Here is a 25,150-nt window from a genome sequence, read left to right on the forward strand (position 1 = left end):
AGTGCTGATTTGCCACATAAACCATGTCACCCCCCATGTCCCTGAAATTACCATGTCGTTGGCGGGGTTGCCAACCCCTGCGTCGAATTCCCAGAGGATGCTTATAAGGTAGGGGGAAGATAGGAATATTTTCCACAGACACTTCTTCCAAGTCAGAATCGGAACTGCCTGGGAATCAGAATAGAAAAGGACTGGAGACCAGCATCCCACGTACATACTGGGGAAGGAAAGGCTGGAGACTCAGATTCTTGGGTGACAGGGGTTCAAGACATCGGATGAGGGAAGAGGGGCTGGGATCCTGAACTAAGGAGTCCTTTGGAGAGCAAGGATTGGGGCCTCAGCCTCCTGGGTTCTACAGAGTACAGTATAGATGGGTCAAGGACTTGGTACCTGCATCTGTCGGCAACGCAAGGGGGCCATGCTCGCAGCTGCCATCTCCTCCACAGCTCACGGTGCCCAGGACACCGTGGGCAGCAGAGTGCAGATGGGCCTCTGGCACATTCTCCTGGAGAAAAGGGTTCCCAAGACCTGGGAGAAGTTGCAGCAAGGCCCATTACAACGATCTTACAAATTCTGGTTCTCGTTAAAGATTATCTGCCCTCTCCCTGACCTCCTAGACATCAGCCCCATTCCCTGCAGCTCAAACTATCAAGACTCTCTCAGAACTCAAACTCCATCCCAAGGCTCAAACAAGCCCAGTTCTTCCCCTCAATTGTTGTGGGCTCCATTCCCAAACAATCCCATGTCAGGACTAGGGATATAGCTTAGCGGTAGAAGGTTTGGCTGGTGTGTGTAAGGCCCTGGGTTCGATCCCCAGCACCGCACGGAAACAAACCCATTCCAGGCTCTCGTAGTCATACATGAGTCATATATGAATCACAGTCTCTAAATTTCCAAACCCTTAAATCCCTGTTGTACTTAGCCGGCAGGCAGGACTTCCTAGATCCCGCCTCCTCACTCTGGGCATTCCGAGGTCCTCCCAGGCTCCGCCCCTAGCCCTACTAGGGCCCAATAACCGATTTCTTCTGGCCCCGTCCTTCAATTACAGAAGGCCCCGCCCCTGATCTCCCATAGACCAGGCTCTCAAACTCTCCAGGCTTCAGCCCACCAGGTCCCGCCCCCGCTCCCTCTACCAAGACCCCGCCCAAGGCTCCGCTAAGCCCCACCCCTCTGACTCCCCTAGGCCCCGCCCACGAGGCTTGTCTAACCAATCTAGCTTTTCTTTACCGCTGTCACCCTGGTTGCGCTCCACCCATGGCCGCGGTCGCAGGTGACGCAAGGAAGCATCAGGATTGGCCTGAACCATGAGAGGCTCTTGGCGCTTGCGTCGTTGCTTCTTCTCAAATAGCTGCCGCTGGAGGAGCAGGAGAGGGGCCGTGGCGGGGGTAGGGGTTCCAGGAACCCGACGGGAAGACGGGTTTGGGGTGGTGGATGGGAAAGCCCTTGAGCCCCTTCCTCCACGGTCCCAGGGTCCTCAGTCCCTCACCTCCTTCTCCCTCAGATCCATGATTCCTAGCACCCAGCCATCTCCTCCCCCAGCAACTAGGGGACCTGCCATCCAGAACTCCTTTTCCTTAGAATTTTTGGACTCTTATGGCCAGGATTTGCTTCTTTCCCAATGGGAGGACTTGGTGTCCCAGAGCAAATCTTGGGATGGAGTTTCTGGGGAGGTTTGGGTGGGGGAAGAGAGGAGGGATGGCAAGATTTCTGAGCACGGTACCTGCTGTTCCAGCTTCTGCAGCCTCATAGCAGCAAGTTCATCCCCCCTGGTCCTGGGACAAATACAGGCCCATAATGACAGCAAGAAAGACATCTCAACTTGCCCAAGAGCCAGTCCCTCCCCTTCTGCCTCCTGTCCAACTAGGGTTCTGAGCCCATGTGAAGTCACAGAAGGTGCAGAACCTGAGCCTTCTCCATTGGTTCTGAAGTTCTTTCCCCCTCTAGAAGTAGAGGCCCTGAGGGCAAGGTGATACATGCCTGTAATCCCAGCTAATGGGGAGGCAAAGATGGGAGGATCAAAGTTTGAGGCCAGCCTGAGCAAAAAGTTAGTGAGACCCCTGCCTTCACCTTGATTTCACCAACCCTATTTTTGTGAAGGGTAGGTGCTCACGTACTATTTACCGAGGATGCCTGGCTTTGAACTGAGATCCTCCTGATCTCTGCCTCCTGAGTAGCTAGGATTACAGGTGTGAGCCACCAGCACCCAGCTAGTGAGACCCCATCTTAACCAACAAGCTGGGCATGGTGGCATGGGCCATCATCCCAGCTATACAGGAGGCATAGGAGGGAAGATTATGGTTCTAGGCCCATGGTAGCAAAAACTGGAGACCCTATCCAAAAGATAACTAAATCATAAAAGGGCTGGTAGTGTGGCTCAAGTGGTAGACCTTTGCTTGCCTAGCAAACACAAGGCCCACCCCCAAAATTAAAACAAAATAAAAATAGAATCCAAGTGAGATCTCAGACCCTTGCTGTCTCAGGACTCAGGAGTCCAGGCAGGCCCCCTGTCCCTTGTCTTTCAGACCCAGGGATCTTCTCCAGTAGCACTCTCCCTATAGGACCCAGAAGTCCAGATGACCACCCCCCTTCCTGCAAGATTGTTGGTGCAGAGCCTGCAAACACACTTATGAAGCCAAGTCTGAGTGGGGTTTGGAGGGCAGCACAGTCAACCTTGAACTTCTCCCTCTACCCCCACCCCACCACTGCCCATTCAGTTTCCGGCTCACTCTCTCTTCCATGTGTCATTATTCGCAGACATCCTGGAAAAAGCAAGAAGGCAGAGTCAGGATCCAGACCCAACATCCCAATAGAACAGACGCTGCCCTCCAACACCTTCATTTTTCTCCTGATCCTGGCACCCCAAATCCCAGCATCCCATCCTATCTGAGACCCAGTAGCCTGGTTCTATCAGCAGCCCAGTGATTCAGTTCTCTCTATCCAAATACCTAAATCTCTTCCGCACTCAGGGCTCTGGGCTCCACACCCCAGACTCCAGCGCCCACCTGCTGGGATCCTGGAGATGGATGTCTTTTCCTCCCTGGCACGTGGAAATCTCACATTCACACCTCAGTACCGTGCCTCTGTAGCCAAACTCTAAACATACCTGACCCTCTCTTTTAGGAGCTGGGGACCTAATCTCTGGATCTCTGGAAAATAGGCAGGGGAAGAAAAAGGGCTGAGAGTAATGGGGAACTCCCACAAGGACTATCACTAGTCCTGGCTCTCCTGGCCCCCTTAGCTCCACTTCCAACAAATAATGACCCCGGCCATCAATGCAGCCTGGCAACACGGTTCCAGGGGGTCTGAATTGGAACGGCCTGCTGATGTTCCTTAAAGGGACTCGGGAGAGGCCGCCTTGAATCCTCGTTCCACATATGTTGCTTATAAGAAACTTACAAGGTAGGCTGTGCATTACCTTGCACAGACCGACTTGTAACTCGCAGGATAAAAGTGAATGGGAAAACTACAACTCCCATGAGGCGAAAGGGCCAAGATGTCCGCGGACGTTGGCTCATTTTTTTTTTTTTTGTCCGCGGCCTGCAGGAACTTGTAATTCTCTTTGAAGATCTCCGCTCTCTTTCTGTCTACAAGGCAGGAAATGTTGAGATAAGAGTCTGAACTTCCGATAAAGGAGGAGAGGTTTCGGAGAATAGGCTAGCGACGTCTGCAAGGAGCGCGGCCGCTAGATCCAGACTAAAGATCCCGGAGCCAGCGTGGACCAATCAGACTTCTGGGGGCGGGCCCTCTGCGGGAAAGTGGGCGTGGCCTAGGAGGGAAATCACTAGAAACTCGCCGGAGGTCCTTGCCCGGGAAAACGCCCTCTGCAGTAAAGGAGAGGTGAGGGGCCCGGGTTCCAGACTCCGGGTGCTTGGGAGCTTGGGGATCTGAGTCCCCAGCACATTAAGTCCTGGAGGAGGATGGGCTGGGTGTTAGTATTTCCAGATTTTGGTACAAGAGGAGGCTGGAGGCCTGGATTCTTGGGTCTGGGGGAGGAGGGGATGGAGATTCCGGATTCCTTAGTCGGAGGGAGGAGGGTGTTGGAGCCTGGACTGCTAGGTCCGAGGACCCGGACTTCTGAGTCGGGGGAAGGGAAGGCTAAAGGCCTGGAATCCTGGGTCCCAGGTGACGAAATGCTTTGAGTCTTGATTCCTGGAAGTGGGGGTGGCACTGGGTGCCCAGACTCATGGGTCCAAGGGATGGGGATGCTTGGCATATCCACCTCCCACAGACCACACAGCCATGCCACGCTCCGGGCCCCGCGGAACCCTCTTCCTCCTCCTGCCCCCGCTGCTGCTGCTGCGTGCCGTGCTCGCCGTGCCCCTGGAACGGGGGGCACCCAGTAAGGAGGAGAACCCCGCGACCGAGAGCCCGGTGAGTGGCCCTGCCCTGCTCTCCTGCGGGTGTTTGCAGTGGTACAATTCCTATTCATCCCAAAGCCCCTGGGGTTTAGGATACTCCAGGGACTCTCTGTCCCACGATTGTGCCTTGTTGTTTACCTGCCATTCTTTGGTGTACGAGGGATGTGACTTGGTGAAAAACTGAGGGACCCTGACTCTGAGATGTGGAAAATTTTTTCCTTTTTTTTTTCTTCTCTGAGATGTGGAAAATTAAGTCAGATTTTAACTGAAAAATCTGCATCACTCCCCACTAAAACCTCTCTGTTCTTTTAAGATCCATCCCTCACGCCCAGATGAGGTGCCTCACGCCCAGATGAGGTGCCTCATGCCTGTAATCCCACCTACTCTGGAGGTGGATATTGGAGGATGGGGTTCAAGGCCAGCCCCAGCAAAAAGTTACAGAAACTCTATCCCAGCAAACAAGCCGGCTGGGTTGGTGCAGGTCTGTAGTCCCAACTACTATGCAGGAGGCTTAGATAGAGAGCATCACAGTACCAGGCAAATCACCTAAGACCCTATCACCAAAAACGGACTGGAGGTTTGATAGAACATCTGTCTAGCAAGTGCAAGACCCTGAGTTCAAACCCCAGTACTGCCAAAAACCAAAAACACAAGAAAAAATACCCTTCTCTTCTAAGAAGGAATCTTTGTGTGTGTGTGTGTGTGTGGTACTAGGGTTTGAACTCAGGGCCTTGTGTTTCTGAGACAGGCATTCTACCACTTGAGCCACACCCCTAGGACTTTTTTACTTTAAGTAGTTTTTAGATAGGGTTGCAAATTTTTTGCCTGGGTCAGCCTCAGACTGCAGTTATCCTACCTCCCATGGGTACTTGGTATTAGAGCTGTGAGCCACTGCACTCAGCCTCCTTCGTAGAAAATTTATTTATTTTTTGTGCGGTACTGGGGGTTGTTCATGCTTGCTAGACAATTGCTCTACCACTTGAGCTCCACCCACAGCCCCAAATGTATATCTATTCCAAGACTGGTAGAAATCACAGAGGATTATAAACCTCTGTAACATGGGCTGGGGGTGTGGCTCAGTGGTAGAGCACTAGTCTGTCTAGCTTGCTTCCGGCCCTGGGTTCTATCCCCAGCACCACAAGAAAAAAGATAATAAAAGTATACAGGAGATCATGTGTAACTTGTATACAAATACTATGCTGCTGTATATAAGGGGCTTGAGCATTGTGTCTGTGGGGGTCCTAGAACCAATCCCTATGTATACCAAGGGATGACTATTGCCCATTTTACAGATAAGAAGAATGAGGCCCCAGGGTAAGGCAGGAGGCCAGGGATCTTGGTCTTGTCACTTGCTGCCTACCCTAGAAGAGTGCCTGGCCCATGTAAGGCTCTGTCACTGCTTGTCAAAGAGTGGATGGATGGATGGATGGATGAATGGATGGATAGATGGGTGGATGAGTTGGTGGGTGCATGGATGGGTAGATGGATGGATGAATAGGTGGGTGGAAGGATGGATGATGGATGGATGGGTGTGTGGATGGATTGATGAGTGGGTAGGTGAGTTCATGGGTAGATGGATGAATGGATAGATGAATGAGTAGGTGGATAGATGGATGGATGAATAGGTGGGTAGATGGATATAGATGGATGGATGGGTAGGAGGATGGATGTGGGTGGATGGATGGATGAACAGGTGGATGGATGAATGAATAGGTGGGTGGATGGATAAAGATGGATGGGTGGGTGGAAGAATGGATAGGTGAGTACGTGGGTAGATGGATGGATGGATGGGTGAGTGGATGGATGAACGGGTGGATGGATGAATGAATAGGTGGTGGATGGATAAAGATGGGTGGGTAGATGGATGGATGGATGATCATATATTTCCCTGGTTACCAACCAAGCTGTATCCCTCTGGGCTTGCCTCTGTGGGTAATGTTGAGTTCAGTGTTCATCTATATGATTTTTTTTCCTTTTACGGTGCTGGGAATCAAACCCATGGCCTTGTGCATGTGAGGCAGGTGCTTTACCACTGAGCTAGATCCCCAGACCTTAATGTTTTGAACTGGGGTCCAACGGGATACCTCAGGCTGGTTTGGAACTTATGATCTAGCTCAGGATGGCCTTAAACTCATGATCCTGCTACCTTTTCCTCCCAAGTAGCTGGGATGACAGGCATGAACCACCATGCCCAGTGCCTCCATATGATTTTCATGTCAGCTCTGCCACAGACCTGGAAGAGGTGGAAACTGTGGCAGAGGCTCAGGTGGGTTGTAGGTAGGATTCGAACCTGGATCTCTTGGCCCTGGAGCCTTTGTGAAGCAGGTCTCTGACTTGTTGCGGGGTCACCCTGGCCCTCCGCAGTGGGGAGCAGGACCCTGGGAAGGAGACAGAGAGAGGATGAGGCAGGGGCTGATATGTTCATTCTTGTCCCTCAGGACACAGGCCTGTACTACCACCGCTACCTCCAGGAAGTCATCAACGTTTTGGAGACTGATGGGCACTTCCGAGAGAAGCTGCAGGCTGCCAATGCGGAGGACATCAAGGTGCAGTTGGGGACTTGGAGGGCTGGTGTGCCTGTTTACAGGACAGTGTTCGGCCTGAGAGGGCACCACATGTCTCCAGCTGTTCTGCCAAAGTGAGAAGGAAGGAAGAAGAGAGTGCCTTCTTGGGTCACTGGGAAGAGTTTCAGTGAACCCAGAATATGAGGTCAAGGATGGAGACGAATGGGCAGGCTTTTAGCCTCTAGCAAGGGTTTTGGGTTTTTTGGGTTTTTTTGGCGGTGCTGGGGTTTGAACTCAGGGCTTTGTGCTTGCTAGGCAGGCACTCTACCACTTGAGCCACGTCCCCAGGATTCCAGTCTTGACTCTTACCACTTGCCAGCTGTGGAGTCTCACTTTGCTGTGCCTGGGTTTCCCCACCTGTAAAATGGTAGTGATGATGGACCTTGCCTCCCTGGGTGCTGGTTTGTTTGTTTCTTTCTTTCTTTCTTTTCATATTGTAGGCTGGGAGGTAAATGAATAGAGTAATATTTCTATCCAGTCATCTCCCCTAGCCAATGTCCCAAAGTTTAATTAACAGAGCAGGGAAGCTGACCTGAACTGAACTCAACACTTTGGAATGGGCGCTGGTTTTAATCATCTGAAAGGAGGTGTGTGAAGGGCTTTAGGCTCCTGGTTTTGCAGTGTTTGTGAATGTTCTGTGAGGGTCAGCTTAGTGGAGGGCTGAGCGCAGTGCTGTCTACACTGGAAGAATGCACAGTACAAGCCAGGTGTGGTGGTGCACACCTGTACTCTCAACTGTTTAGGAGGCAGAGGTAGGAGAATCTCAGTTCAAGAGAGGCCAAAGAACCAGATCCTATCTGAAAAACAAACTAAAAGCAAAAAGACTGTGGCACAATGCCCGCCTATCAAGGCCCTGAATTCAAACTCCAGTACCACCAAAAAAAAGTACGAAGGTGCTGGGATCACTTGCTGAGTCTCACGTTGGGGCACCAGAAAAGCCAGGACTGCCCCATTTCATGGAGGAGCACACTGAGGCCCTGGTAGCAGTATCAGTCTTTCCCATGGGCCCAGGTCTCCATCCCTGGGCTTACTGAATACCCGCACCCCACCCAGCCCCACGGAGCATCTCTTGCCAGGTGATGCTGGGGCTCCTATGAGGAGCCCATGTCCCTTCCCTATCCGTGTCCCAACGTGTACTGGAATGCACATTGCAGTGTGGAATTCTCCTCATCCCTTGATGTTGTAGGGACTTCAGGGTCTGACACAGGGCAGGAGGTGACTCTGGTCCTTCTGGAACTCCCCATCCAGTTGGTGGGTGGACAGAACAGAACCACCCTCCCCAGCCCAGCAGGGGCAGAAGCTGAGGTCCAGAAAGCGCTTTACCCCAGAGTGCCTGCCCACAGCCAGAGCAGCCAGTTGGCAGGTGGGTTTGGGGTGGGTCACTTCTGAGATTCGATCTCAGCTCCACCTTTCACTGTCCCAGGCAGGTGACTAAAACTTTCTGCTCCTTAGTTTTCCTCTGGGGACTCAGACTACTGTGACAGTTCCCTGTGCTCAGCATTGTGAATCGGTGATAGTCCCCACTTCAGGTACCTGACCTGGCCCATTGCAAACCTATGTGTTAATTGTTGTAGCTAGACACATGGTACACATCTGTAATCCCAGCTATTCAGGAGGCAGAGGCAGGAGGATCTCAAGTTCAAGGCTAGCCTGGGCAAAGTCAGTGAGACTCTGTCCCAAAAACAAGATAAAACTGGGGGTATGGCTCAAGACCCCTTACCAGGCATGCATAAGGCCCTGGGTTCCATGCCCAGTACAGAAAAGAGAGAGAGAAAGAAAAGAAAGAAAGGAAGGAAGGAAGAGCGAGCCAATCGTCAGTGGTTGTTGAAAGAAAAACAGAGAGAGAGAGAGACTGAGAAAGAATCTGCGACCTTCACAAGCAACAGGTCTTTATTAGGGAGAGGAGAGCTGAGAGGGACCCTCGGCCATCAGTGACACTCTGAGAGGGGCAAGGACGCCTCTCTTACAGGCTGGGGGTTTAAGCATCCTGTGGTGGAGAAAGGGAGGTTGGAGGGGATGGGCATTAAAAGAATGATTGTGAAGGGGGAGTGGGGGAAGGGGCTGGACACTAGCAGGAAGGTCATTGGGGCTGGGCAGCCAGCCATACGTGTTGTTTTTTTTTTTCTGAATTTTAATATATTGCTGAGTTACAAGGACTGAGCAATCCGAGATAGCAGAGGGTGCTGGGGAAATCCCAGAGGAAATCAGGACAAACATATGTGAGAGACATCTGGGGGGTTGGGGGGTTGTGGTAGAGAAGTGGCAGTGAGTGACTGACATACACAGAAGTGTTGCAGGGCCTTCAGTGCCTCGCCCCTAGGGGGCTGTGAGCAGAAGAAAGGCAGGAGAAACAGAGTCACAGTGATAATAGAAATAGCTCAGAGAAGCCACTGTACTGAGAACAGTGTTGGGGAACTTCCCAAGGGAGGTGCCATCTGCTTGGACCTTTGAAAGACAGTGAAGATCTGGTTAGGCTTGGAAAGGAAACAGCATGTGCAAAAGTCCTGTGGTGGGAAATAGCCTTGTGGACCGGGGACCGCACACCCAATGAGTGCTACAGGAACCAGCTGTGCTATCTGAGCTGGGAGATGGGAGCTGGGGCCTCAGAGGCAGGCAGAGCATCAATGCCAGGCTGAGGGGTTGGAACCTGGTCCTATGGGCTCTAGGAGTGAGGGCCAGCTCTAAGCAGTTGAGGGGAAGAGACGACCCATGCATCAGAGAGCTTATAGAAGGCCAGAAAGGGAGGAGCACAGATGAGGTTGCCTGGAGTGGGCCCTCCAGGCCCCCAGCCTGACCACTGTCCCGTCCCTCCCAGCAGAGCGGGAAGCTAAGCCGAGAGCTGGACTTCGTCAGCCACCATGTGCGCACAAAGCTGGACGAGCTGAAGCGGCAGGAGGTGTCGCGGCTGCGAATGCTGCTCAAGGCCAAGATGGATGCTGAGCAGGAGCCCAGTGAGTGGGAGCACAGGGCGGGGGGCAGGGCCAACTCTCAGACTTCCAGGGGCTTCAGGGTGTGCAGGTGGGGCCTCTCCCCCTTGGGAAAAGCACGGGAGGATCATTCAGGTTCAGGTTCTTCTGGCTCAATTCCACCCTGGCATTACTCCCTGTTTGCTTTCTCTCTCTCCTCTCCCTCTCTCTCTCTCTCTTTTTTTTTTTTTTGTAGCTCTGGTCCTTTTTGTGTGTGTGTGTGTGTGTGTGTGTGTGTGTGTGGTACCTGGGGCTTGAACTCAGGGCCTTCACCTTGTACCACTCCACAAGCCCAATTTTTTGTGGCAGGATTTTTTGAAATAGGGTCTCACAAACTATTTGCCTGGACCGACTTCAAACTGTGATCCTCCTAATCTCTGCCTCCTCAGTAGCTAGGATCACAGGTGTGAGCCACTGGTGCCCAGCTACTTTGGTCCACTTTTGGTCCCCTGGCTCTGTAGGTTAGAGTTACTCAGAGGGGAGTATAGTCAGAATCTCTTTGAGCCTCAGTTTTCACATCCATAAAACAGGGATTATAGAACCAGTGTCATCAGATTGCTGTGAAAATTCAGTGACTTAATAGAAAGTTGTAGTGAGCTTTTGCACACTCCTGTTTTTCCTGACTAACTGGGGTGACAGGAGACTCAGAAGGGACAAATGATAGAAGACAGATGTGCAGAAAGCTGGGGCCAGGTGTGCTGGGCACTCGGATGGAGACACACAACAGCCTCGTTGCTTCTTTTCTCTAATAACTCTTCTCTCACTTTGCTTCTTTTCTCTTATTCATTAAAATCTTACTTCTAAAGTCTTTATTCTTTTCTGTTCTTTAGTCTCTTTCCTTAGACTCACACTGTCCCATGTTTTCCTTAATCTCTCTTAAAGTCTCGGTGCTCAGACTTGCACTGTCCCACATTTCCTCCAATCTCTAGCATAACTCAGCAGCAGCAGCAGCATTCTGCAGGCAGTCAACTTGCAAGCCGCCAACCAATCAATCCATCCCCCATCAAAAAACCTTGAGTCTTCCTTCAGAGAGTCTTTTATACCCAGTGGTAAACAGGAGGTGGAGCAACAGTTCTCGGGGATGGGTGTGACATTGTAACGAGAGAAACCTGTGTTCCTTCTTCTCTGAACATAAGCAACTTAGGAAAGCAGCTGTGCTGCATTTCGCCTTCTTACTCTCTTCTGCTGCTGGTGCTGTGCCAAGCTCAGCCTGCAGATCATTGAGCGCAACTGTGCTTATGCTGAATTCTCATAGGCTTCTCGTAATCTGCTCCTCACAGAAAGTGTGTAGAGCAGAACCCAGGTGTAGTAAGCGTCAGGTACTGCAGAATAAAGACCACGCCACATGTGGAAAGGAAAGGTTTATTGGTCAAGACCACAGGGCCATCACTCTTGTTGGGTTCAGAGTGAGGCTGCTTGGCTGAATTGGGTAGTGGGCTTTATAGGAGGGGCCAAGCCATGGGGGAGGGAAAGAGAGTCTGGTCTCTGATTATCTGTGATCACCAGATGGAACAGGTCAACATGCCTGGCTAGTTGAGTAACTAGAAGTTCCTGAGTTGTTTTGCAAGCTGAGAAACAATCAGGCAGGGAGAAACAAGTAGTCATAAATCAGGGGGTCTGGTTTTAAGGTGTAGCCTCGGGTCCTTCCGCCCACCCCAAGAATGCCAGGGACCTAACATTCCAGCCTTTTGTTGGTATTATGGGCGCCGATCGAGCTAGCTGCTTCGTGCTGAGTGGGGGCGTCATTAAAGGGGGTTCGGCTGGAATTTGGAAATTTGTGAGGTCCCCAGGAGCGGAGGCTGAAGGTTTGTCCCAGGCTTCATTTGCAGACAAGGCTAGTTGTTGGGAGAAGGTTGTAGTAGCATCTGCTGGGAAGTCTGTCTGCTGAGTTCCCTGAATGATCCTGGAGGCATCTAGGGTTAAAGAGCATTTTCCTGGTTTAAGGGTTTGTATTTCCATAGCATCATTTAGGCCCACTGCCCCCACTGGTGTTTTAAATCCACCTATGGCAGAAAACCATCTGTCCCTGTGTCCAATCAGATGGCTGAGTACAGTGTAATTTACAGGGTTACAGGTGGCTTGGCTGCAGTTAGGGGTAGTAGTGCCCTTTTGAAGGAGGGCTAAGTGTGTAGCCCCATGAAACACAACTCCAAAAGGGCAAAAATGATAACCCTCATTAGTACACAGCCAGGAGTTGTCTCCCTGGCACATACATTTTTCATTTGATGTATAGGTCCTTTCCCAACCCAGGCCTCCACAGCCACAGCCTGTACCTCCACATATTTGTCTATGGCCGCATAAGCATCAAACAGTAATGACACTGGTTTTTCAGGATCGAACACCTGGGTTTGAGTAACAATGTTCCCAGCAAGGTGGCCACTCCTGAGTTCTAACCAGTGCTCCACAGGGCAATAAGTGGGGTTGAAGCAGGTAAATTGATTATCACACTTGATAGATGGTGTGATTGTGAGTTATAACCCAATAACAGAGCCTGCACAGAAATAGTAATTGTGGAACAGTAAAATCTTAGTAACAATACGTCCTGCCCACTCAGTGCGCACGCATGGGTCACAGGAGGAGGATTTCTGGGCTGTGAAGGGAAAGCAGATCGAGAGCCAGGTGAGGACTGAGAACTTATGCAGAAGTGGAAGAGGAAGAGAGTTTGCAGGAGAGGCGTAGCCACGTGAGGCCCAGCGGTACGCAAGAGTACTCATCCTTTGTTGTTATGGAAGAGCCTGAAGTTGGTGGGCAACTTTTTATCCTTGAAAGGTGCTCCATTGGGGGGTCCCATTGAGCTTGACAGTGGTAGGCATTGTGAGGATGACCAGATGAGGGCCGGTCCACTGAGGTCCCAGCGTAGAGGGTCGAAGATCCTTTAGGAGAGCAAGAGCCCCTGGTTTAATTGAAATTGTTATAGGGCCCTCTGTGGGGTGGGGTAGGATCTGGTCTGCATGCTATCTGAGAAGTTCCTGGAGGATGTTAAGATAAGGTAGTAGTCAGCCAGAGGAGCAGAGTCTGTTGGAGGCAAGTTTCCTAAGAGAAATGGGTGGCCATACATTATTTAAAAGGGGCTCAAGAAGGAAGGGCTCTAGGGAGCCTGTCCCTTTAAGACCACACCTAGGTAGGTGACTTGTGGGAGGCATAATTGAGCCTTCTTCTTAGAGACTTTGTATCCCTGGAGGCCAGAAAGTTTTAAAAAGGACTTAGTTGCCCTGCAGATAGTGGCTCTGTGGTTCTGCACAGAAGAAGGGTAGCGCCAATCTAATAAGTCTTTGGTTAAGGCCTGTCCACAATGATGAGGGCTGTCTTTAACTTCTCGTGGCAAGACTGACCAGGTTAGCATTTGCGGGACCTTTGAAGGCAAATAGAGGCTGACTGTTAGAATGGAGGTTAAACATAGCACTTTTGAATAAAAGAGAGATTTAGCTCATTATTTAACTTTGTAAAAGTTTGTATCACATTTAGATAAAGTATAGACACAGAACACAGTTATAGGGTGGTCATTTAAGAGACGGTTGCATGAGCAAATACGTAAGTGAAGTGTAATTTAGCAGTACTTAAAGCTTGACAGATCAACAAAAAACACAAGTCCTTTAACAGTTTTTTTGTAGATGTTATTCAGAGCAGAATAGTATTAAGATAACTTTGTTATCTTATAGAGAGTTTGATTTTAGTTTGACATGACCTTAAAAATCATTTAGGCAACTCTTAGATTGTAGTCAACTTTAACTTTATCATACACTGAAGCTTTTATTATACACTTTTAAAACTTACTCTGACCCTTTGATGGTTTGTCCTTATCCTTCCTATTTGAAACAATCTTTAGGACAAACCATTCTTTACAAAATTCTCTCATCCAAAAAACCATTCCTTTTTCCTTCAACTTCTCAAAAATACATTCAATACCTATCTATATCCTTTCCAGTTGTTTACTTTGTAAACTGTATTTTAAAATTAACTTTTATAAGAATTTTAATTTGAATAAAACTGTCTTTTCTTTTTTGGCTGGTGGAGGAGACCGTCCACCCCCACCATGGAGATCTGAGAAGTCAGGTAGCACCAAGTAGGTGATTGAGGCCTACCTCCTACTTGGACGGCTACCCTGGGCTCCTCTGAGGTGATCTTGAAGGGGGTCAAGGTCCCAGGGCTACATAGTCTTCTGCCCCAGGCCCAAGAGGTCCGTGAGGCCTTCACTCTCTTGAGAGTGGGAGTGGGAGACTGACCTACCTTGCAGGGACAAAGAGGGGCAGTCGTCCTTTCAGTGTCCATTCTGGCCACATCATGGACAGAGTCCTGGCGGCCGGTGAGGTGAAGAGCAGTTTTTTTTTAATTATTATTTATTTATTTTTTATTATTCATTTGTGCATACAATGCTTGGGTCATTTCCCCCCCCTGCCCCCACCCCCTCCCTGACAACCCACCCCATCCCCTCCCTCTCCCCCTCACCCCCTCAATACCTGGCAGAAACTATTTTGCCCTTATCTCTAATTTTGTTGAAGAGAGAGTATAAGCAATAATAGGAAGGAACAAGGGTTTTTGCTGGTTGAGATAAGGATAGCTATACAGGGAGTTGATGCACATTAATTTCCTGTGCGTGTGTGTTACCTTCTAGGTTAATTCTTTTTAATCTAAACTTTTCTTTACTTCCTGGCCCCTTCTCTTGTTGGCCTCAGTTGCTTTTAAGGTATCTGCTTTAGTTTCTCTGCGTTGAGAGCAACAAATGCTAACTAATTTTTCAGGTGTCTTACCTATCCTCGTATCTCCCTTGTGTGCTCTCGCTTTTATCTTGTGATCAAAGTTCAATCACCTTGTTGTGTTTGGAAGGGCAGTTTTTTGCCCAGTGTCCCATCTGGTTGCACTTGAAGCAGGCCCTAGAGGTGTGCGTTGTTGTCCAGCCCATCTTGGAGTTGGAGGAGGTGCCTCAGGGCAGCTGCCAAGAGCTGGCCTTTCACTGGTTTCAAACCTCATCTCGGTTATTAAATACCTTAAATGCCATTTTCACAAGATCTCCCTGGGGAGTTTGAGGACCACCCTCTGCCTGTTTAAGTTTGCCTTGAATATCAGGGAAGGATTGGGAAATAAAATGAGAGTTGAGAATAATTGGGTTAGGTATTTAAATTCTTTAATATAGGAGGCTGAGTCATCAGAGGAGTCAAGCCTCTTTTCAATTTGGGAGAGATCAGTCATGGAAAAAGACACATGAACTCTGATAATGCCATCAGCTTCTGCCACTTCCCGGAGTTAAGCTAACTGAGAGTTAAGATAAAGTATAGTGGGTTAGGGTTTTAGCAGGGGCTGAGGGCAAGGCTGGTGGTGTTGGTTCCTGAGAAGCCGATGGCTCAGGGTCAATAGTGACTACTGTAGAAAGGGAATATGGTGGTGGCTGTTTGGGAGAGCCAGCAGGGGTGGAAGAAGGGGGGTGTGAGTCACGGGAGGATGGGGTGGGAGAAGAGATTGATGTAGAGGACTGGCAGGAAGAGTTGGGAAGTGGGCAGACAGAGCCATGAGGTCACAAGTACAAGAGTTCAGTGGGAGGGAGAGACATAGACTTTGAGAGGGGGGTTTGTTGCTGGCAAGGAGGATTTGGACAGCGTTACAAGATTGGAGCAGGGAGGGTCAAGAGCAGAGAGACAGGAAAGCTTGGACGAGTGGAATTTCAGATCACTTACTGTTGCGATGGCAGAAATTGTCAAGACCTAGAAGTGTGTGAAAATCAGTCACTTAGGTTTTAAATCGTCTTGGAGACCAAGGGGGAGGGTGCAGAGAAGGTATCCCTGTGGACGTGTATAATGTAGAGTGGGAGGTATCCATAATGTAGTTGAGGGGAGAGAGAGAGGGAAAGCGAGAGAGAGCGAGGCAGGTGCCTTGGTGAGTTTACTCTTCAGGCCAATATAGACCTAGGTCAAGATCTAGCCTCCCTTACATGACTCAGGCAAGGAGAGCAGAATTGTCTGGTTGCCGTTTGGTCAAAGTAAGCTGGAGGGGCTGTTGAGCTCTCACCCTAGGCAGAGGAAAGGAAGACAGGGAGGGAGAGAAGGAGAGAGGGAGTGAGAGTGGGAGTGTCACCCGGATGGGTTCCCAAGGGCAGGTGTCCCTGGCCTGGGTTGCTGTCCAGCAGGAAATGTACCAACTGGTTAGCCAGGCGTCCCCATGCTAAGCGGTGGGTGCCCCTGTGGACAGGAGAGGCGTACCTGGCGTAGCTACGACTTTAGAACCAGGCAGAGCAGGCAGCCCCAGCAGGAGGGTGACACTTACCGAGCCTGAGGAGTAGGTCAGGAGGAGAGCCATGGAAGAGAGAGGCTAATGATGGATGGAGAAGCTGGCAGCCCTGGCAGGAGGGTGACACTGAGTCTGAGGAATAGGTCAGGTGGAGAGCAGTGGAAGAGAAAGGCTAATGATGGATGGAGAAGCTGGCAAGGCAGTAAGGTCTGAAATCCACAGTCTGGAGGCACGTGGGGTCAGTTCAGCAGCCTGGGTTTGGGAGAGGGCAGGACACGAAGGCCAAGGGAGCAGCCCTGGGCCAGAGCATCCTGTTAACCTCTCCCAGGATTTGACACCAGATGTAAGGCACTGCCTAATAAAGACCATGCCACGTGTGGAAAGGAAAGGTTTATTGGTCCAGATCACAGGGCCGTCACTCTCGGGTTTAGAGTGAGGCAGCGTGGCTGAATTGGGTAGTGGGCTTTATAGGAGGGGCCAAGCCATGGGGGAGGGAGAGAGAGTCTGGTCTCTGATTACCTGCGATCACCAGATGGAACAGGTCAACATGCCTGGCTAGTTGAGTAACTAGAAGTTCCTGAGTTGTTTTGCAAGCCGAGAAACAATCAGGCAGGGAGAAACAAGTGGTCATAAATCAGGGGGTCTGGTTTTAAGGTGTAGCCTCGGGTCCTTCCGCCCACCCCAAGAATGCCAGGGACCTAACAGTAAGTGCTATGGATGTGTTGGTGACTATCATTGTGGTGAGGTCACCTCCTCCAGGACACCCTTGCTGATTGCCTCAGGCCCAGTTGGCCATCCTCTGGGCTCCACTCCCCCACACACATACACACTCCCAACTTCCCTCAGCATGCTTGTCCTGAGACAGGGATTCTTAAAGAAAGGACATGTCCCATGCATTGTTTTCTTTGACTCTTCCCTCATGCAGACGTGCAGGTGGATCACCTGAATCTCCTGAAGCAATTTGAACACTTGGACCCCCAGAACCAGCACACGTTCGAGGCCCGTGACCTGGAGCTGCTGATCCAGACGGTATGGGGGGGCCTGGCAGAAGGGGACCCGGGAAGGTGGCAGAGGGCAGAAGGAAACTCAGCATTGGAAGAAAGGTGCTCACCCTGCCTCCTGCTGCTGTCCCAAATCTTCCCTGATCCTCCAGGGAAAGCAGGAGGTGTGGACAGATGGTCTTGCTACCTCACACCCAGCTCCAGTCTGTCCTTCCTGTATGACTGTATGACTAAAGGGGTGGAATGTCCCCTCTGTGGACAGGCCAAATGTGCCCTCCCAAGGAGTTCATGTCCTCATCCCTGAACGAGTGACTGTACTACCAGACATGGCAAAAGGTTCTCTGTGGGTGTGATTAAATTACGGATCCAGAGGTGAGGTTTGATCTGGGATTATCCAGGTGGGCCCTAAGTGCCATCCCAAGGCAGGGAGAGAATTGGTTAGAGAAGCACACAACAGCTGGGAGCTGGTGGCTCACGCCTGCAATCCTAGCTCCTTAGGAGGCAGAGATCGGGAAGATTGAGGTTCAAAGCCAGCCCGGGCAAATAATTTGAGAGATCCTGTCTTGGAAAAAACCCACCACAAAAAAGGACTGGAGAGGCACAAGTGGTAAGAGTGTTTGCCCTGGGTTCAAACCCTAGCACCCCCAAAAGAAAAACAAATGGTATTGTGCAGCTGGGATGGTAGTAGCACCCGTAATCACAGCACTTGGAGGGGCTGAGGCAGGACAGTCATGAGTTCAAGTTCAGCTTAGGCTGTATATCCATACCCTGTCTCAAAAAAAAAAAGGTACAAAATGTGCATCATGGTTTTGGTGTGGCTGTGCCTCCACCAGAGGCTCTGATGACAAATCCATCCCTTGCTTTTTCCAGCTTGGTGGGGGTTGGATATCAGGCTCCCCACATTTCTTGGTTTGTGTCTTCACTAGACCCCGCCTCGTAAAGGTTCTACCATTTTTGAATAACACCTAGCTAAAGAGACAAGGACACTTGGGGACATTCCAGATGTACAGTATAGCAGGGAGTAGCCTCTCCATGTCTCTCCTATTGCTGCTTTTTTTTTTTTTTTTTTTTTTTTTTTTTGGCGGTACTGGGGTTTGAACTGAGGGCCTCATGCTTGCTAGGCAGACACTCTACCACTTGAGCCACACACCAGCCCTATTTTGTGTTGGGTGTTTTTGAGGTAGGGTCTGTCAAACTCTGCCTGAGCTGGCTTCAAACCTCGATCCTCCTGATCTCTGTCTCCTAAGTAGCTGGGATTACAGGTGTGAGCTGCTGGCACATGGCTCTCTCAAACCTTAGCCAGGGGACTTTGGTGTTGTTTGACTTCTAGCTGCATCAATCCAATTCCTCCTCCATGATCACATAGCATTTCCCTGTGTTTCTCTGCATCTTTTCTGTAGTCTGTTTATGAAGACACCAGTCACTGATTTAGGGACCACCTTTATCCAGTAGGACATCATCTTAACTAATGATATCTGCAAATACCCCGTTTCCAAATGTGTCACATACCCAGTTTCTAAGTTGACATGCCTTTTGAGGAGGATACTCTCAATCCAATAGAGTACTATCTCCATTTGATAGAGGCAAAACCCATGGCACCGAGAAGCTGAGTAACTTGCCCACGATCACACAGCTAATGAGATTTTGTCACGCAGCAGAGCCTAGTTGAACCCTGGGCAAAATAATTAAAGGCCTTAGGGTCTTGACTACCCAGTTACATGGCTTTCCACATTAAGTCCACCTCGCACGTTGCGCTGTACTTATCCAAAGAGCTTGAGACCTGAGGACTTGGATAGGTCAAGTCTGACCATGTGTTCTGAGTCACAGAGAACAAGAAAGGGAGACCAGGCCCCGAGATCAGGTGGAGGCCTGGTTCCTGGCCTGCCGTTTGGAGGTTGGAATTTGGCAAGAGTAGAATGACCTGGCTTTCCGTAGGCCACCCGGGACCTCGCACAGTACGACGCTGCCCATCACGAGGAGTTCAAACGCTATGAGATGCTCAAAGAGCACGAGAGACGCCGTTACCTGGAGTCACTGGGAGAGGAGCAGCGCAAGGAGGCCGAGAGGAAGCTGGAGGAGCAACAGCGCCGGCACCGGGAGCACCCCAAAGTCAATGTGCCTGTAAGGGACCCCCGTGTGACCACACCCTACTGTGTCTAACTACCAAAGCAAAATAGTTGAAGAACTACAACTCCCAGCAGCCTTTGAGACAACTCCCCCCCACACTATGTCAAACTGTCCCAAGGACTGCTGGGAATTGCAGTTTTATTGGCTTTCTTGCTTGAAGGGAATGAGGTTTGTTGGCTGGGGGTAGAGGATTGATCTCACGGCACCCCTACTCCTTGCTCATGAGCTTCTGCTCTCCCCTCCACAGGGCAGCCAAGCCCAGTTGAAGGAAGTGTGGGAGGAGCTGGACGGATTGGACCCCAACAGGTTTAATCCCAAGACTTTCTTCATATTGCATGGTAAGGTGGGACATGTGTCCCAGACCCAGGCAGAAATGAAGGCTGTGACCATTCTGGGGCCCAAATACCAGGAGGACATCCCTGTCCTCATGGGGCTTAGTTAACCCAAGTCCTGGCCCACCTCCTCTACTGACCGAAATGTCCTGCCCCTCCCTGCTGCTAGGCCTGGGATCTTCCCTGGAGGGACTTAGGCCTTATTTCCAGGATATGCCAGGCCCTGGGTTCTAAGGACAGCTGGTGTCCTCTAACTGAGCACACCAGGCTTGGCTGGGTCTGGGCCCCCCTCCTAGAGCAGCGCAGAAGCCCTGGTCTGCCCCAGGAGCTCTGTCACCATGAATGGGTTGCTCCCTGGTAACCAGGCCTCTGCACATCTGGAAAGCTACTTCCGTCAGTCTCTTCCTGCTGCTTCAGCCTGTCAACAAAGCTTTGCAGGTTTATTTGCTCAGCAAACGAAGCTCCCGGGGGTCAAACTTGCTTTTTTTTTTGCATGGACTGAGCTTTGAACTCAGGGCCTTGCGCTTGTTTAGGCAAGTGCTCTACGGCTTGAGCCACACCTGCAGTCTATTTTACTCTGGTTATTTTGGAGATAGGGTCTCACAATCTATTTGCCCGGGCTAGCTTCAAACCCTCATCCTTCTGATCTCAGCCCCCTGAGTAACTAGGATTACAGGCGTGAGCTGCTGGCACCTGGCATTTTTTGTTTGTTTTTTAAATACAGAGTCTTCCTATGTAGCCCAGACTGGCCTCAAACCAGGGCCCTCCTGTTTCACCCTCCCTAGTGCTAGGATTACAGGCATGTACCACCATACCTGGTTCTTAAAACAAATTTTAGTCACTGGGCTGGGGCATGGCTCACGTAGTACAGCACCTGTCTAGCAAGTGTAAGGCCCTAATAAGTTGAAACCCTAGAACTGCCACCTCCCAGCTTTTTAAATCATGCTAAAATACATGTAAGAAAGATTTGCCATCTTCATTATTTTTAAATATGCAGTTTTATAGCATTAAGTATGTTTTATTTTTTGGTGCTGGGAATGCATTTTGTCCCCCCTAAACTTGACCTTTTTTTTTTTTTTAATTACTAGGCGCTCTACCACTTGAGCCACACCCACAGCTCTTTTTGTTTTAGTTATTTTTTTTTTTACATAGGATCTTGTATTTTCAACCCAGACTGTGATCTTCCTACTTCCACCTCCCTTGTGCACCACCGTGTCCTGCTGGTTTTTGAGATGGGTTCTCCCTTTTTGCTCAGACTGGCCTCAAATAGCAATCCTATCTCTCCCTCCCAAGTAACTGGATTGTGGTTGTGAGCCACCATGCCTGTCCCTTGTTTTTTGAGACAAGGTCTTGGTATGCAGCCCAGGCTGGCCTGGAACTCCAGATCCTCCCATATCCATCTTCTGAGTGCTGAGAACAGGTGTAACACCACACCTGGCAGAATTTGCCTATTTCACTTAGTCTTTCATTGTGCTGGATGTTCATTTCAAAGTGACTCAAGGCTGCAAGATTGGATGGCATAGCTCCAGAGACCACACTTAAACAGAGACCTCTGCGAAGTGGTCTTATAGCTATTGGAGGAAGAATTTCTAGATGAGAGGACTCCAGGCACTGGTAGGGAAGAATGAACTTGGTCGGTCTCCAGAGCTGAGAGAGCAGAATGCACAGGGAACAGAGAATGGTAGCCACTCAGGGCCCTGTGCAGAGGGTTAGGACCATGGACTTTATTGTGTGTGTGATGGGACACTGCAAAAGGACTTTGAGCAGGGGAGTGGTGACAGAATCCATCTGGGTTCTGTGTGGAGGACAGACTGTCAGGGCAAGGGCCAAACCCAGTGAGGAGGCAAGAAATGCTGGCAGCTATCCCATGGAAAGCAGGGAGAAGTTGTCAGAGTCTGGAAACATCTGGAAGGTTAGGCTGGTAGGACTTTCATATAGACCAGATGATGGTTGTACAAGGGTCACGGATGACTCTGAGGTTTTTGACCTAAACACTTGGAAGAATGAGCCAGACATGGTGGTGCATGCCTGAATCTCAGCTATTTGGGAGGCAGAGGCAGGGAGGATGGAGAGTTCAAGGCTAGCCTGGGCTGAATAGCAAGAAACTCTCTCAAAATTAATAAATGAATAAAAACCATTGACTCTTTCATACAGGATCAGGGTTCAGGGCCTCTTCAGGAGTTCAGGAGTTAGGTGAAGGGAGGGTCTGAGACAGGAAGTATGGCCGATGAAGCCTGGAGCTCTGCTGCAGCTACCTGAGCTGTCCTGGAAGGTGGCGTTGGCACTGTCCTGGTTCTCTAGGATGTCCCTGGATCCTGGGCGAAGGGGCCGACCCCGTGCCTAGAACACAAGGCACCAGTCCTGCATGGAACAGGCCCGCGCGACATCACCTACTTAGTTCTTGATGGTTGCTAGGGAAGGGGCAGTGCTGAGTGGGTCAAGCACGATGCAAAGCCTGCAGGCCTCATTCTGCTGCCAGAGACCCATCATTACCTGTCCACTGTCCCCAGAGGTACCTTGTCTCCCCTGCCTCAGATATCAACAGCGATGGTGTCCTGGATGAGCAGGAGCTAGAGGCCCTCTTCACTAAGGAGGTGAGTGTCTTGGAAGCCATGGGATCATGGGATACCCATATCAGCCATGTGACCTTTTGGGGAATCCTCCTGGTCACTGTAGGTCCCCCACGGTGGGGAGTTCAGGAAAAACTACAACTCCCAGCAGCCCTGGGTACAAAAAAAACATGCTGGAGTGTCCACAAGTCCCAAAGCCTTCTGGGAGTTGAACTCCAGTGTGTTTATCAGGATGGGGTCCTGCCCTGGATCTCTTACCACTTCGCACTTGATCCTGCAGCTGGAGAAGGTGTATGACCCAAAGAATGAGGAGGATGACATGCGGGAAATGGAGGAGGAGCGGCTGCGCATGCGGGAACATGTGATGAAGAATGTGAGAGGAGGGAGCCTGATGAGGCTTGGGCACTGGCCTCTGCTCTGTCTCTTACCCTGATCTGGCTCCCCAGGTGGACACCAACCAGGACCGCCTTGTGACCCTGGAGGAGTTCCTTGCTTCCACACAGAGGAAGGAGTTTGGGGACACTGGAGAGGGATGGGAGGTGAGCATACTCAGACCTGAATAGCTCTCTCCTCAGTCCTTTCTTTCAGGGTCTAGATTACCACTCTTTCTATCTGTGTCACTGTCCCTCTCTTTCTGGGTCTCTGTCTCCCTCTCTTTCTCCTGATCACTGTCATGCTGTCTCTGGGTCTCTCCTTCTCACTCTAGATGTTTCTTCTCTCTCTCTGTGTCTTTGTCCGCTTCTCTGGTTCCTTGTCCCTCTCCTCCCTCAGTCTCTGTCCCCTGTCTCTGTTCTCCTGTAGCCCTTTAATTCTCTCTCCTTTTCTCTCTATCTCTCTCTCTCATACACACACACACACACACACACACACACACACACACACGTGCTCACAGCCCTGGCCTCCCAGCCCCCTCTAAACCTTCATGGCACAGCCCTGTCCATAATGGGTGGGCCACTGCTGAAGTTGCCCCATTGATGGCGGCTTTCCTGGGCCCTGCAGACGGTGGAGATGCACCCGGCCTACACAGAGGAGGAGCTGAGGCGCTTCGAGGAGGAGCTGGCTGCCCGTGAGGCAGAGCTGAACGCCAAGGCCCAGCGCCTCAGCCAGGAGACAGAGGCCCTGGGGCGGTCCCAGGACCGCCTGGAGGCCCAGAAGAGAGAGCTGCAGCAGGTGACCAGCCAGGGAAGCTGAGCCCATCTTTTGTGTCTTTGTCCACATGGGTGTCTAGAGGCTGCAAAGGCCTCTGTGAATCACTGGTAGAGCCTCAGGTGGTAACCACCATCTTGAGGGGCAGACATTTTCCCATCCCTGTGGCGGCCATGTTAGACGAGGGCAGTGAGGATGTAAGTGGGCAGGAGCAGAAGGGCTCAGTGAGGGCTTCCTTGTCCTTTCCCCTGGGTGAAAACCAAGGTGTGAACTGGATTCTTAACCCCAGGTATCAGTGAGAGAGAGAAAAACTGAGGCTCATAGAGAAGGGACTGGCCCAAGGCCACTTAACAGGTTGCGTATGTCATAACCTCTTGTGTGTGCATCACCCTCTCCTGCAGGCTGTTCTGCACATGGAGCAGAGGAAGCAGCAGCAGCAGCAGCAGCAGGACCACAACGCCCTGCCCTCCAACCCTGAGGGGCAGCTCAAGTTCCACCCTGACACAGGTGCTGGCCCTGAGTCTGAGGGAGGAGGGATGGGGCCTGGACCCCTGGGTCTGAGGGAGGAGGCTGGGGCCTGGACCCCTGGGTCTGAGGGAGGAGGCTGGGGCCTGGACCCCTGGGTCTGAGGGAGGAGGCTGGGGCCTGGACCCCTGGGTCTTAGGGAGGAGGCTGGGGCCTGGACCCCTGGGTCTGAGGGAGGAGGCTGGGCCTGGACCCCTGGGTCTGAGGGAGGAGGGCTGAGACTCCTGGGTCCCTGGGGGTCAGGGAAATGAGCATCACTTTTTCCTCCTTCATTTGCAGACGTTCCTGTCCCAGCCCCCGCAGGTGACCAAAGGGATGTGGATGCTGGGGAACAGAAGGTCCCTGAACAGCCCCCCGCAGTGGCCCAGGTGGATGCCCAGCACCTATGATCCCTCAGGGCCATCAGCCTGAAGTTCCCACCACCGATACAGCTGACAGGACCAGATGTAGTATCACAGCAGGCTTCTCTTGTGGACCAGCCTCACCTGTGCACCACCCGAGGAGGGGACAGGTGGCTTTTTAGTCACTGCTGCTCAGGCCCTGCTGGTCTCAGCTTTCTTGTCCTCGGAGTCTGCCGTGCTTTCCCTCTGTCCCCCTTCAAGGGGCCTGCCTTCTTTCAAGTCCAGTGTAGGGCTCACAGGTGTAGCTGAATTTAGGGATCCCCCTCTTTCACCCAGCAGCCCTGGCTTGCCTCAGCTTCCCTGGGTTTGGGCCCACAGCAGGGCATCCTGTGCCCACTGCTGCTGGCACTCTGCCAGCTGCCCTGGACCCAGCTTCTCTTGGTTCACATCCTTGCTGGGCCCAGCAATGCCTGTGTCCTGTCCCTGGCTGCTAAGGGCACCAGGGTCCTTAGCATGACTGCTCCAGGGGCCTGCTCTCCCTAGGCCCCTGGCTTCTAGTCACCTCATTGCCAGCTTTGTTCCTAACCTCCTGGCCCTGCCCACATCCCTGGAAGGCACCCAGACTTGGCTCTACCCCTATGCTAGGTCCTGGTCCCAGCCCTTCAGCCTCATGTGGGAGGCCCTAAAGTCAGCCCTGCCCAGCTGTGCTGCATCTCAATTGCTGTTTCCTGCTCTATGCTCCAGTTCCATCCGAATACAGCCTGGAACCAACCATGCCTATGTGTCCTGTGTTTTATTTTTTCAACAGTACAGGGGCTTGAACTCAGGACCTCACGCTTGCTAGGCAGGAGTGCTACGACTCAAGCCACTCTGCCAGCCCCCGTGTGTCCTTGTTTATATACTCCTCCCTCAGGAATCCCATCACCATGTCACCTGCCAAAGTCCCCCATATCCTTCTCTTTCCTTTTCTTCTTTTTGGTGGTCCTGGGTTTTTGTTGTTC

At 51.2% G+C, this 25,150-nt stretch overlaps 1 protein-coding gene and 1 pseudogene across 1 annotated transcript; one reads left to right on the forward strand and one right to left on the reverse strand.

Moving 5' to 3' along the window:
* Positions 1 to 3,679: 3,679 nt before the first annotated feature.
* Positions 3,680 to 24,925, forward strand: Nucb1 (nucleobindin 1). Its single transcript, XM_020158054.2, has 13 exons — positions 3,680 to 3,837; positions 4,229 to 4,371; positions 6,797 to 6,904; positions 9,741 to 9,873; positions 17,033 to 17,136; positions 19,044 to 19,229; positions 19,483 to 19,573; positions 22,103 to 22,161; positions 22,418 to 22,510; positions 22,584 to 22,676; positions 23,137 to 23,307; positions 23,685 to 23,790; positions 24,088 to 24,925. The coding sequence occupies exons 2-13, from the start codon at positions 4,240 to 4,242 to the stop codon at positions 24,195 to 24,197; spliced, it is 1,386 nt and encodes a 461-aa protein (XP_020013643.2). The 5' UTR covers positions 3,680 to 3,837; positions 4,229 to 4,239; the 3' UTR covers positions 24,198 to 24,925.
* Positions 7,355 to 7,479, reverse strand: LOC141418337 (small nucleolar RNA SNORA36 family; annotated as a pseudogene).
* Positions 24,926 to 25,150: the final 225 nt, after the last annotated feature.

The sequence above is a fragment of the Castor canadensis genome, chromosome 16, assembly GCF_047511655.1.
Source record: "Castor canadensis chromosome 16, mCasCan1.hap1v2, whole genome shotgun sequence".
NCBI lineage: Eukaryota > Metazoa > Chordata > Mammalia > Rodentia > Castoridae > Castor > Castor canadensis.